Below are 13,134 nucleotides of genomic sequence, written 5' to 3' on the forward strand. Positions count from 1 at the left end.
CTCAGGAAACTCAACCCGAGAGGTCACAGTATGTTTCCGATGGCAATTGCAGCCTGCTTGAAGAGATAACTCTCAAAGTGCTTTTCTACTTTGGAGCGGAAAGCCTCCAAACTCCTCTGTTTCGTATTGTCCTCATAATACCCACCTTTTTTAATTGATTTATTCACTTTCTGCCTGTTGGGGAAAGTAATTAGGCTTGCCAAGCATGGCTTAGTGTGTGTGTGTTGGAGTGCAGTTTGGATGTCCTTTGTCTCAGAGGTGAGTGTTTTTGAACTCTTCTCAAAGGCAGACAGTTGTTTGATGGCTGATTAGGAATTGTAGTGTGTGACTCCGGCTAAGTCCCTGCTGTCAGCTCTGGCTTCATTGGACTGAGTCCCCATTGTTTCTATTAGCCCGCACGGCACGCTCACACACCGTTTCTATTAGCCCGCACGGCACGCTCACACACCGTTTCTTAAGACTTCTGTAACTGATACTAACATTTATTTATCAGATACAGCCAATTTTATACTTGCACTGGCAAAAGAGGGAGAGAGAGAGAGATAGAGAGAGAGACCGAGACAGAGAGTGAGAGAGACAGAGAGAGTGAGAGAGCGATAGAGAGAGACAGAGAGAAAGACAAACGGAGAGAGTGAGTGAGCTTTGACTATGTACAGACTCAGTGAGCATAGCATTGCTATTGAGAAAGGCCGCCGTAGGCAGACATGGCTCTCAAGAGAAGACAGGCTATGTGCACACTGCCCACACAATGATGTGGAAACTGAGCTGCACTTCCTAACCTCCTGCCAAATGTATGACAATATTAGAGACGCATATTTCCCTCAGATTAAAACAGACCCACAAAGAATTTGAAAACAAGTCCAAATTTGATGAACTATTGGGTGAAATATCAGTGTACCATGACAGCAGCAAGATTTGTGACCTGTTGCCACAAGAAAAGGGCAACCAGTGAAGAACAAACACCAATGTAAATACAACCCATATTTATATTTTGATTATTTTCCTTTTTGTACTTTAACTATTTGCACATTGTTACACTGTACATAATATGACATTTGAAATGTCTTTATTCTTCTGGAACGTCTTTGAGCGTAATGTTTACAGTTCATTTTTGTATTGTTTATTTCACTTGTTTTGGCAATGTTAACATGTTTCCCATGCCATTACAGCCCTTGAATTGAATTGAGAGAGAGGAAGAAGGGGGACAGAGATTGAGACCCACAGACAGACAGAGCAGAGCAGACACAGAGTGTGAGGATGGCATAGAAACAGCAGGACTTGCCCATTCCTCCTCGTCGTACTCCTTATGGCACGGAATGGAGTCCTGGCGCTTCAGAGGTGCCTGCCCGTCTTCTCTGATGGGAGCCGTCTGGGAGCCACCATCCACATTATTACACACCACCACAGGGCTGTCTGTAGCCGATGGCTGCCCAGGACTGTGGCCTGGGTTCTGGGGTGGACTCTGGCCTTGTTGACCCCTCTGGCTGGGACTAGGGTGGTCCTGGTGGCTGTGACCCTGGTGGCCTGGCAAGGTCTGGTTCTGGTTCTTCGTAACATAGCCGGGCTGTGCAGCGTGGAGGGCCAGCAAGGCGCTCTTCACCAGCTCGTCTTTGAGCGCATGCACAAACTGCTCCGTCTGCAAGAAATCAGAGGGAAGAGAGGGAGATTGAATGAGTGGGATGGGAGGGTGGTGAGGTAGGGAGAAATACAGACAGAGACAGAGAGAGAGAGAGGAAAGGAGAGAGCGAGATAAAGGGAGGTAGAATGAAAAAGAGAGAGAGGGTGAATGAGAGTGCCAGAGAACAGGGGAGAGGGAGAGGAGTTCATCAAAAACTGAGTGTCTGTGTGTGTGTGTGTGTGTGTGTGTGTGTGTGTGTGTGTGTGTGTGTGTGTGTGTGTGTGTGTGTGTGTGTGTGTGTGTGTGTGTGTGTGTGTGTGTGTGTGTGTGTGTGTTTAGCGGGCTAGTAAAATTAAGGAGTGATGGAAGATTAGCTTTCCTCCTCGCTAGCCTTCCCCACTGTGTTCGCCAGCACCGGCGCCAGGCACCGGCAACAACGTCAACAACAAGAAACAATTCAATTACTCCTCGGTGAGCCCTCTCGCCTCCGAGGGGTAGCTACCTCCTTTGTTCTCAAATTCACAAGCTGCTGAATGCTGATGATCATCCAGAGCCAAGACGGCTCGTACCCCGGCACCACAGATAAGGGCTCTCAGGAATAATTGAGTTAGCATCGCAATAAGCAATTCTATTACCACAGCAAACCACATGCAGTCTAATATGACACATGAGCAGAGATCCTTTGAACAGGCGAACAAGAGAACCAATGAGAGATTGAACAAATGAATGCGGCATACGTTAGTAAACGAAACCCACCTGGAGCATCTCTCCCCGTGCTGCCACTAACCCCCTGAAACATGACCCAGAGGGTAGAGAGGAATCTGTGCACCTCTCTGAGGTGAGAGAGGGTAGAGAGGAGTCTGTGCACCTCTCTGAGGTGAGAGACGGTAGAGAGGAATCTGTTTACCTCTCTGAGGTGAGAGGGTAGAGAGGAACTTGTTACCTCTATAAGGTGAGAGGGTAGAGAGGAATCTGTTTACCACTCTGGGGTGAGAGAGAGGAATCTCTGAGGTGAGAGAGGGGTAGGTGGCACTTTGGATGTTGGAGGGCTTGTACGGAAACAGTGTGAGACTGGAGAATGGTGTCTTTGTCCCTCAGTGGCTATCTAGACTGTAGTTGCTCCTGGAACACCTCTTTGTGTTTTCAGGGTTCTGTTTCAGCTTTATATCTGGCAAAGTGATCTGATAAGGAACAATCTGTATGTCTGTATATTAACTGAACAGAACAAAAAACCCTGCTAGCACTGGGAGTCATAGAGGCCTGGTTTTGTCAGACAGTCTTTCTTGTAGGGCCTTGTCATACAGGGTTATGGTGGTGGTTGAATAGTACATGTGTGAACAAACAGTAACAGAGTGCGATTCCATTCCATTCACTAACTGCCTACATTCACTAACTGCATCATGTACAGTATATAGATTACATTATAACTGTCAATGAATCATTTTAGAGCGGTATAACTCTGGATTGAAATACATAACTTGATTAACATTTGGTGCAAGTTCACATTTACTTCAATTAGGAGAAAACTTTATCAACACGGATACTCGCACGCACAAAAATGCACGCATACACACACTTCCCCACAATCCAACCCCACACACTTCCCCACAATCCAACCCCACACACTTCCCCACAATCCAACCCCACACACTTCCCCACAATCCAACCCCACACACTTCCCCACAATCCAACCCCACACACTTCCCCACAATCCAACCCCACACACTTCCCCACAATCCAACCTCACACACAAATCAGTGAAGCAAAAAACCTCAATAGGATCAAAACTCCCACAAAAACCCAAAAGGAACTTAAAATGCCAAAATCCATCTTCAAACAGATATGTGCTTATCTTCCACGACATTCATTTGCAATCGATGGAAGACATTTCGTTTTCATTGGCTTCCACATTGACTCAGATAGTTGATATTCTAATAGACTAACTCACAATGACTCAGATAGTCTATTAGAATATCAACTATCTGAGTCATTGTGAGTTAGTCTATTAGAATATCAACTATCTGAGTCATTGTGAGTTAGTCTATTAGAATATCAACTACAGTGCCTTGCGAAAGTATTCGGCCCCCTTGAACTTTGCGACCTTTTGCCACATTTCAGGCTTCAAACAAAGTTATAAAACTGTATTTTTTTGTGAAGAATCAACAACAAGTGGGACACAATCATGAAGTGGAACGACATTTATTGGATATTTCAAACTTTTTTAACAAATCAAAATCTGAAAAATTGGGCGTGCAAAATTTTTCGGCCCCTTTACTTTCAGTGCAGCAAACTCTCTCTAGAAGTTCAGTGAGGATCTCTGAATGATCCAATGTTGACCTAAATGACTAATGATGATAAATACAATCCACCTGTGTGTAATCAAGTCTCCGTATAAATGCACCTGCACTGTGATAGTCTCAGAGGTCCGTTAAAAGCGCAGAGAGCATCATGAAGAACAAGGAACACACCAGGCAGGTCCGAGATACTGTTGTGAAGAAGTTTAAAGCCGGATTTGGATACAAAAAGATTTCCCAAGCTTTAAACATCCCAAGGAGCACTGTGCAAGCGATAATATTGAAATGGAAGGAGTATCAGACCACTGCAAATCTACCAAGACCTGGCCGTCCCTCTAAACTTTCAGCTCATACAAGGAGAAGACTGATCAGAGATGCAGCCAAGAGGCCCATGATCACTCTGGATGAACTGCAGAGATCTACAGCTGAGGTGGGAGACTCTGTCCATAGGACAACAATCAGTCGTATATTGCACAAATCTGGCCTTTATAGAAGAGTGGCAAGAAGAAAGCCATTTCTTAAAGATATCCATAAAAAGTGTTGTTTAAAGTTTGCCACAAGCCACCTGGGAGACACACCAAACATGTGGAAGAAGGTGAGTGATGAAACCAAAATGTAACTTTTTGGCAACAATGCAAAACGTTATGTTTGGCGTAAAAGCAACACAGCTCATCACCCTGAACACACCATCCCCACTGTCAAACATGGTGGTGGCAGCATCATGGTTTGGGCCTGTTTTCTTCAGCAGGGACAGGGAAGATGGTCAAAATTGATGGGAAGATGGATGGAGCCAAATACAGGACCATTCTGGAAGAAAACCTGATGGAGTCTGCAAAAGACCTGAGACTGGGACGGAGATTTGTCTTCCAACAAGACAATAATCCAAAACATAAAGCAAAATCTACAATGGAATGGTTCAAAAATAAACATATCCAGGTGTTAGAATGGCCAAGTCAAAGTCCAGACCTGAATCCAATCGAGAATCTGTGGAAAGAACTGAAAACTGATGTTCACAAATGCTCTCCATCCAACCTCACTGAGCTCGAGCTGTTTTGCAAGGAGGAATGGGAAAAAATGTCAGTCTCTCGATGTGCAAAACTGATAGAGACATACCCCAAGCAACTTACAGCTGTAATCGCAGCAAAAGGTGGCGCTACAAAGTATTAACTTAAGGGGGCTGAATAATTTTGCACGCCCAATTTTTCAGTATTTGATTTGTTAAAAAAGTTTGAAATATCCAATAAATGTCTTTCCACTTCATGATTGTGTCCCACTTGTTGTTGATTCTTCACAAAAAAATACAGTTTTATATCTTTATGTTTGAAGCCTGAAATGTGGCAAAAGGTCGCAAAGTTCAAGGGGGCCGAATACTTTCGCAAGCACTGTATCTGAGTCATTGTGAGTTAGTCTATTAGAATATCAACTATCTGAGTCATTGTGAGTTAGTCTATTAGAATATCAACTATCTGAGTCATTGTGAGTTAGTCTATTAGAATATCAACTATCTGAGTCATTGTGAGTTAGTCTATTAGAATGACTCAGATAGTTGATATTCTCCAGGTTTATTCTCTCTCTCAGTTGTTTGCATTTCGGGTAGATTTGAAAGTAGTGAACCATTCTTAGGGGAGGATTGTCTATACTGTGCTGTGTGGTGCATTTGAAGGTGTTGCGTCTGACAGAGAAACTCAGGGTCGGTTTCTCAGACAGCGAGTCCACTAAACACACGGTACAATATCAGATGAATGTGTGTTCTAATCTAGGACTTGGTTTAAACTGTCTCTGGTGAAAGAAAAACACATTTCAAATCGCTCGCTTTGTTATCTTATCCTACTTTTGCTCACCTCTCAATCTCAGGTGAGAACTTCACTTCACTCTGGTTCTCACCTTCACCTACTGTGGAGAACTAAGGACCAGAAATCCCCTGAGAGAAAGAAACATTGCGTTCTTCAATACATCTGTGATCTCAACTGAGGGAAAAGTGCAAGTCAGAGGTGAAATGCTTATGGTTGGAGGAGTGGTTTTTATGTGTGATACTGTATGTTTGATCTAAAGTAGATGAAAGAACTGCAAGAGGAGGAGTGGTTTTTATGTGTGATACTGAATCTTTGATCTCAAGTAGACGAAAAAACTGCAAGGCTATACGCTCACCGCTTATTTGAAGAGGATGAGAGGAGTTGTCTGTACTATACTGTATGATTAGGGTTATAAATCTACTGGTCATTTACCAAAGTTACTGGAATCTTCGGTAATGCTGGTAATTAACAGGTCATCTTCGGTAATGCTGGAAATTAACAGGTCGTCAACGGTAACACTGGCAATTAACAGGTCATCTTCGGTAACGCTGGCAATTAACAGGTAATCTTCGGTAACGCTGGCAATTAACAGGTCGTCTACGGTAACGCTGGCAATTAACAGGTCGTCTACGGTAACGCTGGCAATTAACAGGTCGTCTACGGTAACTCTGGTAATTAACAGGTCGTCTACGGTAACGCTGGCAATTAACAGGTAATCTACGGTAACTCTGGTAATTAACAGGTCGTCTACGGTAACACTGGCAATTAACAGGTAACTATGGAAATTAACAGGTCATCTACGGTGACCCTGGCAATTAACAGGTCGTCTACACTAATGCTGGCAATTAACAGGTAATCTACGGTAACTCTGGTAATTAACAGGTCGTCTACGGTAACACTGGCAATTAACAGGTAACTATGGAAATTAACAGGTCATCTACGGTGACCCTGGCAATTAACAGGTCGTCTACACTAATGCTGGCAATTAACAGGTATTCTACGGTAACTCTGGTAATTAACAGGTCGTCTACGGTAACACTGGCAATTAACAGGTATTCTACGGTAACTCTGGTAATTAACAGGTCGTCTACGGTAACGCTGGCAATTAACAGGTAACTATGGAAATTAACAGGTCATCTATGGTTACTATGGAAATTAACAGGTCATCTATGGTAACTATGGAAATTAACAGGTCATCTATGGTAACTATGGAAATTAACAGGTCATCTATTGTAACTATCGAAATTAACAGGTCATCTATGGTAACTAAAATTGCCACCAGTTTGGCACCGAAACATTTACAACAAAGACATAGACATAGTAAAAAAATATATATATCAAGAATATTTAATGCTGAAACCCACACCAATGGAATTCACTAAGTTGATGGTTTATATTTAGGATAATGTTTTGCATCTTTGTCATTCTATAAATATTTTTTTAAATATTATTATTTTATATATGTTCACATGTGATAAGGCCACACAGAGGGCCAGAGATAATTACAGACACCTGCGATAATCTGAAGTACCTGTATAAAATTCTCCCAAAACCTTGAAAGCTACCAAAAGTCTGGTAGTTTACTGATACACTTTCCAGTAATATACCCTCCCTTTGCAAACCTACACTACCGGTCAAAAGCTTTAGAACACCAACTCATTCAAGGGTTTTTCTTTCTTTTTCACCTGGGATCCTTTTCCAACAGTCTTGAAGGAGTTCCCACATATGCTGAGCACTTGTTGGCTGCTTTCCCCTCACTCTGCGGTCCGACTCATCGCAAACCATCTTCATTTGGATGAGGTCGGGGGATTGTGGAGGCCAGGTCATCTGATGCAGCACTCCATCACTCTCCTTCTTGGTAAAACAGCCCTTACACAGCCTGGAGGTGTGTTGGGTCATTGTCCTATTGAAAAACAAATGATAGTCCCACTAAGCGCAAACCAGATGGGATGGCGTATCGCTGCAGAATGCTGTGGTAGCCATGCTGGTTAAGTGTGCCTTGAATTCTAAATAAATCACAGTGTCACTAGCAAAGCATCATCACACCACCTCCTCTATGCCTTACGGTGGGAAATACACATGCGGAGATCATCCGTTCACATACTCTGCGTCTCACAGCTGTTGAACTCCTGACCAAACTACAAATTTCCACTGGTCTAATGTCCATAGCTCATGTTTCCTGGCCCAGGCAAGTCTCTTCTTCTCATTGGTGTCCTTTAGTAGTGGGTTCTTTGTAGCATTTCGACAATGAAGGCCTGATTCAAACAGTCTCCTCTGAACAGTTGTCTGTTACTTGAACTCTGTGAAGCATTTATTTGGGCTGAGATTTCTGAGGCTGGTAACTCTAATGAACTTACCCTCAACAGCAGAGGTAACTCTGGGTCTTCCTTTCCTGTGGCGGTCCTCATGACAGCCAGTTTCATCATAGCGCTTGATGGTATTTGCGACTGCACTTGAAGAAACTTTCAAAGTTCTTGACATTGTCCGCATTGACTGACCTTCATGTCTTAAAGTAATGATGGACTGTCGTTTCTCTTTGCTTATTTGAGCTGTTCTTGCCATAATATGGACTTGGTCTTTTCCCAAATAGGGCTATCTTCTATATACCACCCCTACCATGTCACAACACAACTGATTGGCTCAAACGCATTAAGAAGGAAAGAAATTCCACAAATTAACTTTTAAGAAAGCACACCTGTTAATTGAAATGCATTCCAGGTGACTATGCCATGAAGCTTGTTGAGAGAATGCCAAGAGTGTGCAAAGCTGTCAAGGCAAAGGGTGGCTATTTGAAGAATATGAAATAGATTTAGATTTCTTTAACACTGGTTACTACATGATTCCATATGTGTCAACTATGATTTCATAGTTGTAATGTCTTCACTACTATTCTACAATGTAGAAAATAGTAAAAATAAAGAAAAACTCTGGAATGAGTAGATGTTCTAAAACTTTTGACCGGTAGTGCATGTATGGTACTTCCTACTTTATTAAAGGAGAAACATGTACAGAGAAGAGAAAGATGTTGAATGGAAAGTTCTAGATATAGGCTGGGAGAAGTGTATGACCTTACAGGCACGCCTGGTAGGCACGCCTGGTAGGCACGCCATATCCAATGTAATTTAACACAGGACGTTTTTCTGCCCAAATAAGGCAATCCTCTTATACTGTAGTAATGCATAGAAGATAATAGTAATAGGTATTCTGCGCTTCTGGATATAAGCATCAGTTCCCAGAAGGCAGGAGATGACTTGATGCATCGTTCTTTCACTGATCATCATCAGCATCACCAATAGCAGCAGTAGCAGTAATAACACAGCATCTGAGAACCGTAGATCGTTGTAGATCTTTGTGTGGGTTTTCTGTTTTAAACTCCCCCCTATCCCTTTCCCTGAGGGGAGTTACAGCATCCACCCGGCCCAGTGACAACCCTCCTCCATAGCCTTGAATCCAAGCTGAAAATGGTGAAATAATCTGTTTGGATCCCAGGCTAACTTCTCCCCCCACTGCTCATCTCACTCCCAGACTCTCTGGAGGAGAAGTCTCTGTGTGAGTCGCTGGCAGTGGGAGCTGTCCTTGGTGAGTAACGTGACTGTGGATCAAACCTCTCTGTGCTTTCATTAGGGCGCTCTCCCTCTCTCCCTCTCTCCCTCTCTCTCTCTCTCTCTCTCTCTCTCCCTCCCTCCCTCCCTCCCTCCCTCCCTCCCTCCCTCCCTCCCTCCCTCCCTATCGACCGGAACTCCACATCCATCTGTCTGGACAGTGGACACACACCAACCCAGGGAGCCAGCATGGCTGTGTGTGTTTTTTTAAATGTATTTTATTTCACCTTTATTTAACCAGGTAGGCTAGTTGAGAACACCTTTATTTAACCAGGTAGGCTAGTTGAGAACACCTTTATTTAACCAGGTAGGCTAGTTGAGAACACCTTTATTTAACCAGGTAGGCTAGTTGAGAACACCTTTATTTAACCAGGTAGGCTAGTTGAGAACACCTTTATTTAACCAGGTAGGCTAGTTGAGAACAAGTTCTCATTTACAACTGCGACCTGGCCAAGATAAAGCATAGCAGTGTGAACAGACAACACAGAGTTACACATGGAGTAAACAATTAACAAGTCAATAACACAGTAGAAAAAAAGAGAGTCTATATACAATGTGTGCAAAAGGCACGAGGAGGTAGGCGAATAATTACAATTTTGCAGATTAACACTGGAGTGATAAATGATCAGATGGTCATGTACAGGTAGAGATATTGGTGTGCAAAAGAGCAGAAAAGTAAATAAATATAAACAGTATGGGGATGAAGTAGGTAAAATTGGGTGGGCTATTTACCGATAGACTATGTACAGCTGCAGCGATCGGTTAGCTGTTCAGATAGCAGATGTTTGAAGTTGGTGAGGGAGATAAAAGTCTCCAACTTCAGCGATTTTTGCAATTCGTTCCAGTCAGAGTGTGTGAGTGAGTGTGTGTTTTGAGAGTTTCCGTGGAAACGCCATGGGTAGACCACCTAATTGATCCAGGATCATACATTATATGGTGAAAATTGTGTGCTGAATATGTGGTTTTGCTAGGTGGACTACGGATTATCAATAATGTAAATGAGAACTTGTTCTCAACTGGCCTACCTGGTTAAATAAAGGTGAAATAAAAAGTGTAAAAAAATTAAATAAATAAATGATAGATGAGCTACTTAGGGTGAACTCAGCACTATAAGCAAATGTGCAAACACACATTCTATGACAGACTACTCATGCATATGACATGAACAACTGTCCAACGGACAACCATCAATCAATCTCCCCATCCAACTATATTTTTCCCCGTACACACCCTACCACAAGCCTCCCTCATTCCGCCCACCACCCCCACACACCCAATAACCGAGACAGAGACACACAAAGTTTGAAGTTCCAATCAGAGGAGCAGGGCCGGTGCTGACCAGGCCGCCTGCGTGTCTAATCAAGGACGAGGGGAAGCGGTGACATAGAGAATGTACCAATTAAGCTGTCTGATTGGGCTCTACTCCACTGTGGCAAAAACAATCTCTCACTCACTCACTGCAGCAGATTGCAAATCTGACAGCACCAGATGTAATTCATAATTACACGGATAAAACACCAAGTGTCTTGTCCATAAAACTCTGCGCTCGTCGACTTGCAATTCACTTGAGTTGGCTTTGGCGTTTTAATGATGAGTTATGGACAGTGGGTATGACGAGGTGTGTGTGTGTTTGGGGTGTGTTTAACCCTAGAGCTAGATGTCTTCATGGCAGATGTTTTGTAGTAGGTGACAGTACGCTTGAAGGGCAACGTCAGGTCACTAAAATACACTTGCTGCAGCCAAATATATTCAACAAAATACAGTATAAACAATCATCTCTGAGGCAAAACACATGTTCACACTCAGTCACTGTAAAGGATATTTCCTACAAATAGCTCCAGTTTTAATCCCCCTGGTAGCTCACCTTCCCGGCTTCGCCTCCCAGGCTTCGCCTCCCAGGCTTCGCCTACCAGGCTTCGCCTACCAGGCTTCTCTTCCCAGGCTTCGCCTCCCAGGCTTCGCCTCCCAGGCTTCTCTTCCCAGGCTTCGCCTCCCAGACTTCGCCTCCCAGGCTTCGCCTCCCAGGCTTCGCCTACCAGGCTTCGCCTCCCAGGCTTCGCCTCCCAGGCTTCGCCTACCAGGCTTCGCCTCCCAGGCTTCGCCTACCAGGCTTCGCCTCCCAGGCTTCGCCTCCCAGGCTTCGCCTACCAGGCTTCACCTCCCAGGCTTCGCCTACCAGGCTTTGCCTACCAGGCTTCGCCTACCAGGCTTCTCTTCCCAGGCTTCGCCTCCCAGGCTTCGCCTCCCAGGCTTCTCTTCCCAGGCTTCGCCTCCCAGGCTTCGCCTACCAGGCTTCGCCTCCCAGGCTTCGCCTACCAGGCTTCGCCTCCCAGGCTTCGCCTCCCAGGCTTCACCTCCCAGGCTTCACCTCCCAGGCTTCACCTACTAGGCATCACCTCCCAGGCTTCACCTACTAGGCTTCACCTCCCAGGCTTCACCTCCCAGGCTTTACCTCCCAGGCTTCACCTCCCAGGCTTCACCTACCAGGCTTCACCTACCAGGCTTCACCTTGCCTGATTACACACTAGCACAGCAGGAGGGAAGAGCTCCAAAATAAGCTCCCCTGTGGTGCTACACACATCCAGATGGTGACATTCAGCCCAGCACCATTCCTGCACCCGGGTACCTTTGAGCTCCACCGTGGGGGAAAGGAACATGGACAGAGGGGGTACATTTTGGTGGTGGTTGGAGACCTGTGTGGCTAGAGATCCAGCCAAGGGCACTAAGCAGCACTCCCGCCCCAGGCTTGGAGCTAAATGGTGGGGAAAGGAACAAGGAAAGAGCTGGTAGGTGGTGGTGGTTCTGATAGTTGTGGTGGTAGAGGCCTACTCACCTTTCCAGCCAGGGTCTTGAGTGCCTCCCTCAGCCCAGCCATGGAGTGCTGCTGGGCGGCCTGAAGCAGCTGGTCTGCCAGGCCCGAGATGAGAGGTTGGAGATGGCCCACACTGTGCAACACCTCCTGGGCCTTGGCTGTGTGCTCCGGGGAGTAGTAGATGCACTGGTATGCTGTGCTGAAACTGGAGAGGTGATGGAGAGACAGAGACAGAGAGAGAGAGAGAGAGAGAGAGAGAGATGTGGTGTTGATGGTATCCTCAATGAAATGATCAAATATACAGACAACAAATTCCAATTGGCTATACTAAAACTCTTTAACATCATCCTTAGCTCTGGCATCTTCCCCAATATTTGGAACCAAGGACTGATCACCCCAATCCACAAAAGTGGAGACAAATTTGACCCCAATAACTACCGTGGAATATGCATCAACAGTAACCTTGGGAAAATCATCTGCATTATCATTAACAGCAGACTCGTACATTTCCTCAATGAAAACAATGAGCAATGTCAAATTGTCAAAATGTCAAACTGGCTTTTTACCAAATTAACCATACAACAGACCATGTATTCACCCTGCACACCCTAATTGACAACCAAACAAATCAAAACAAAGGCAAAGTCTTCTCATGCTTTGTTGATTTCAAAAAAGCCTTCGACTCAATTTGGCATGAGGGTCTGCTTTACAAACTGATGGAAAGTGGTGTTGGGGTAAAACATACGACATGATAAAATCCATGTACACAAACAAGTGTGTGGTTAAAATTGGCAAGAAACACACACATTTCTTCACACAGGGTCGTGGGGTGAGACAGGGATGCAGCTTAAGCCCCACCCCCTTCAATATATATATCAACGAATTGGCGCGGGCACTAGAAAAGTCTGCAGCACCCGGCCTCACCCTACTAGAATCCGAAGTCAAATGCTGTTTGCTGACGATCTGGTGCTTCGGTCACCAACCAAGGAGGGCCAACAGCAGCACCTAGATCTTA

General features: G+C 44.7%; 1 protein-coding gene across 1 annotated transcript in view; it reads right to left on the reverse strand.

The window, feature by feature from the left end:
• Positions 1-13,134, reverse strand: part of LOC109881902 (type II inositol 3,4-bisphosphate 4-phosphatase-like) — a 340,632-nt gene that overhangs the window by 24,840 nt on the left and 302,658 nt on the right. The window contains exons 14-15 of the mRNA XM_031828224.1: positions 12,141-12,324; positions 1,283-1,636 (exon numbers count right to left, since the gene is read on the reverse strand). Coding sequence (XP_031684084.1) covers positions 1,283-1,636; positions 12,141-12,324 — 538 coding nt within the window. The remainder of the gene's footprint in view (positions 1-1,282; positions 1,637-12,140; positions 12,325-13,134) is intronic.

Source organism: Oncorhynchus kisutch, linkage group LG7, assembly GCF_002021735.2.
Source record: "Oncorhynchus kisutch isolate 150728-3 linkage group LG7, Okis_V2, whole genome shotgun sequence".
Taxonomy (NCBI): Eukaryota; Metazoa; Chordata; class Actinopteri; order Salmoniformes; family Salmonidae; genus Oncorhynchus; species Oncorhynchus kisutch.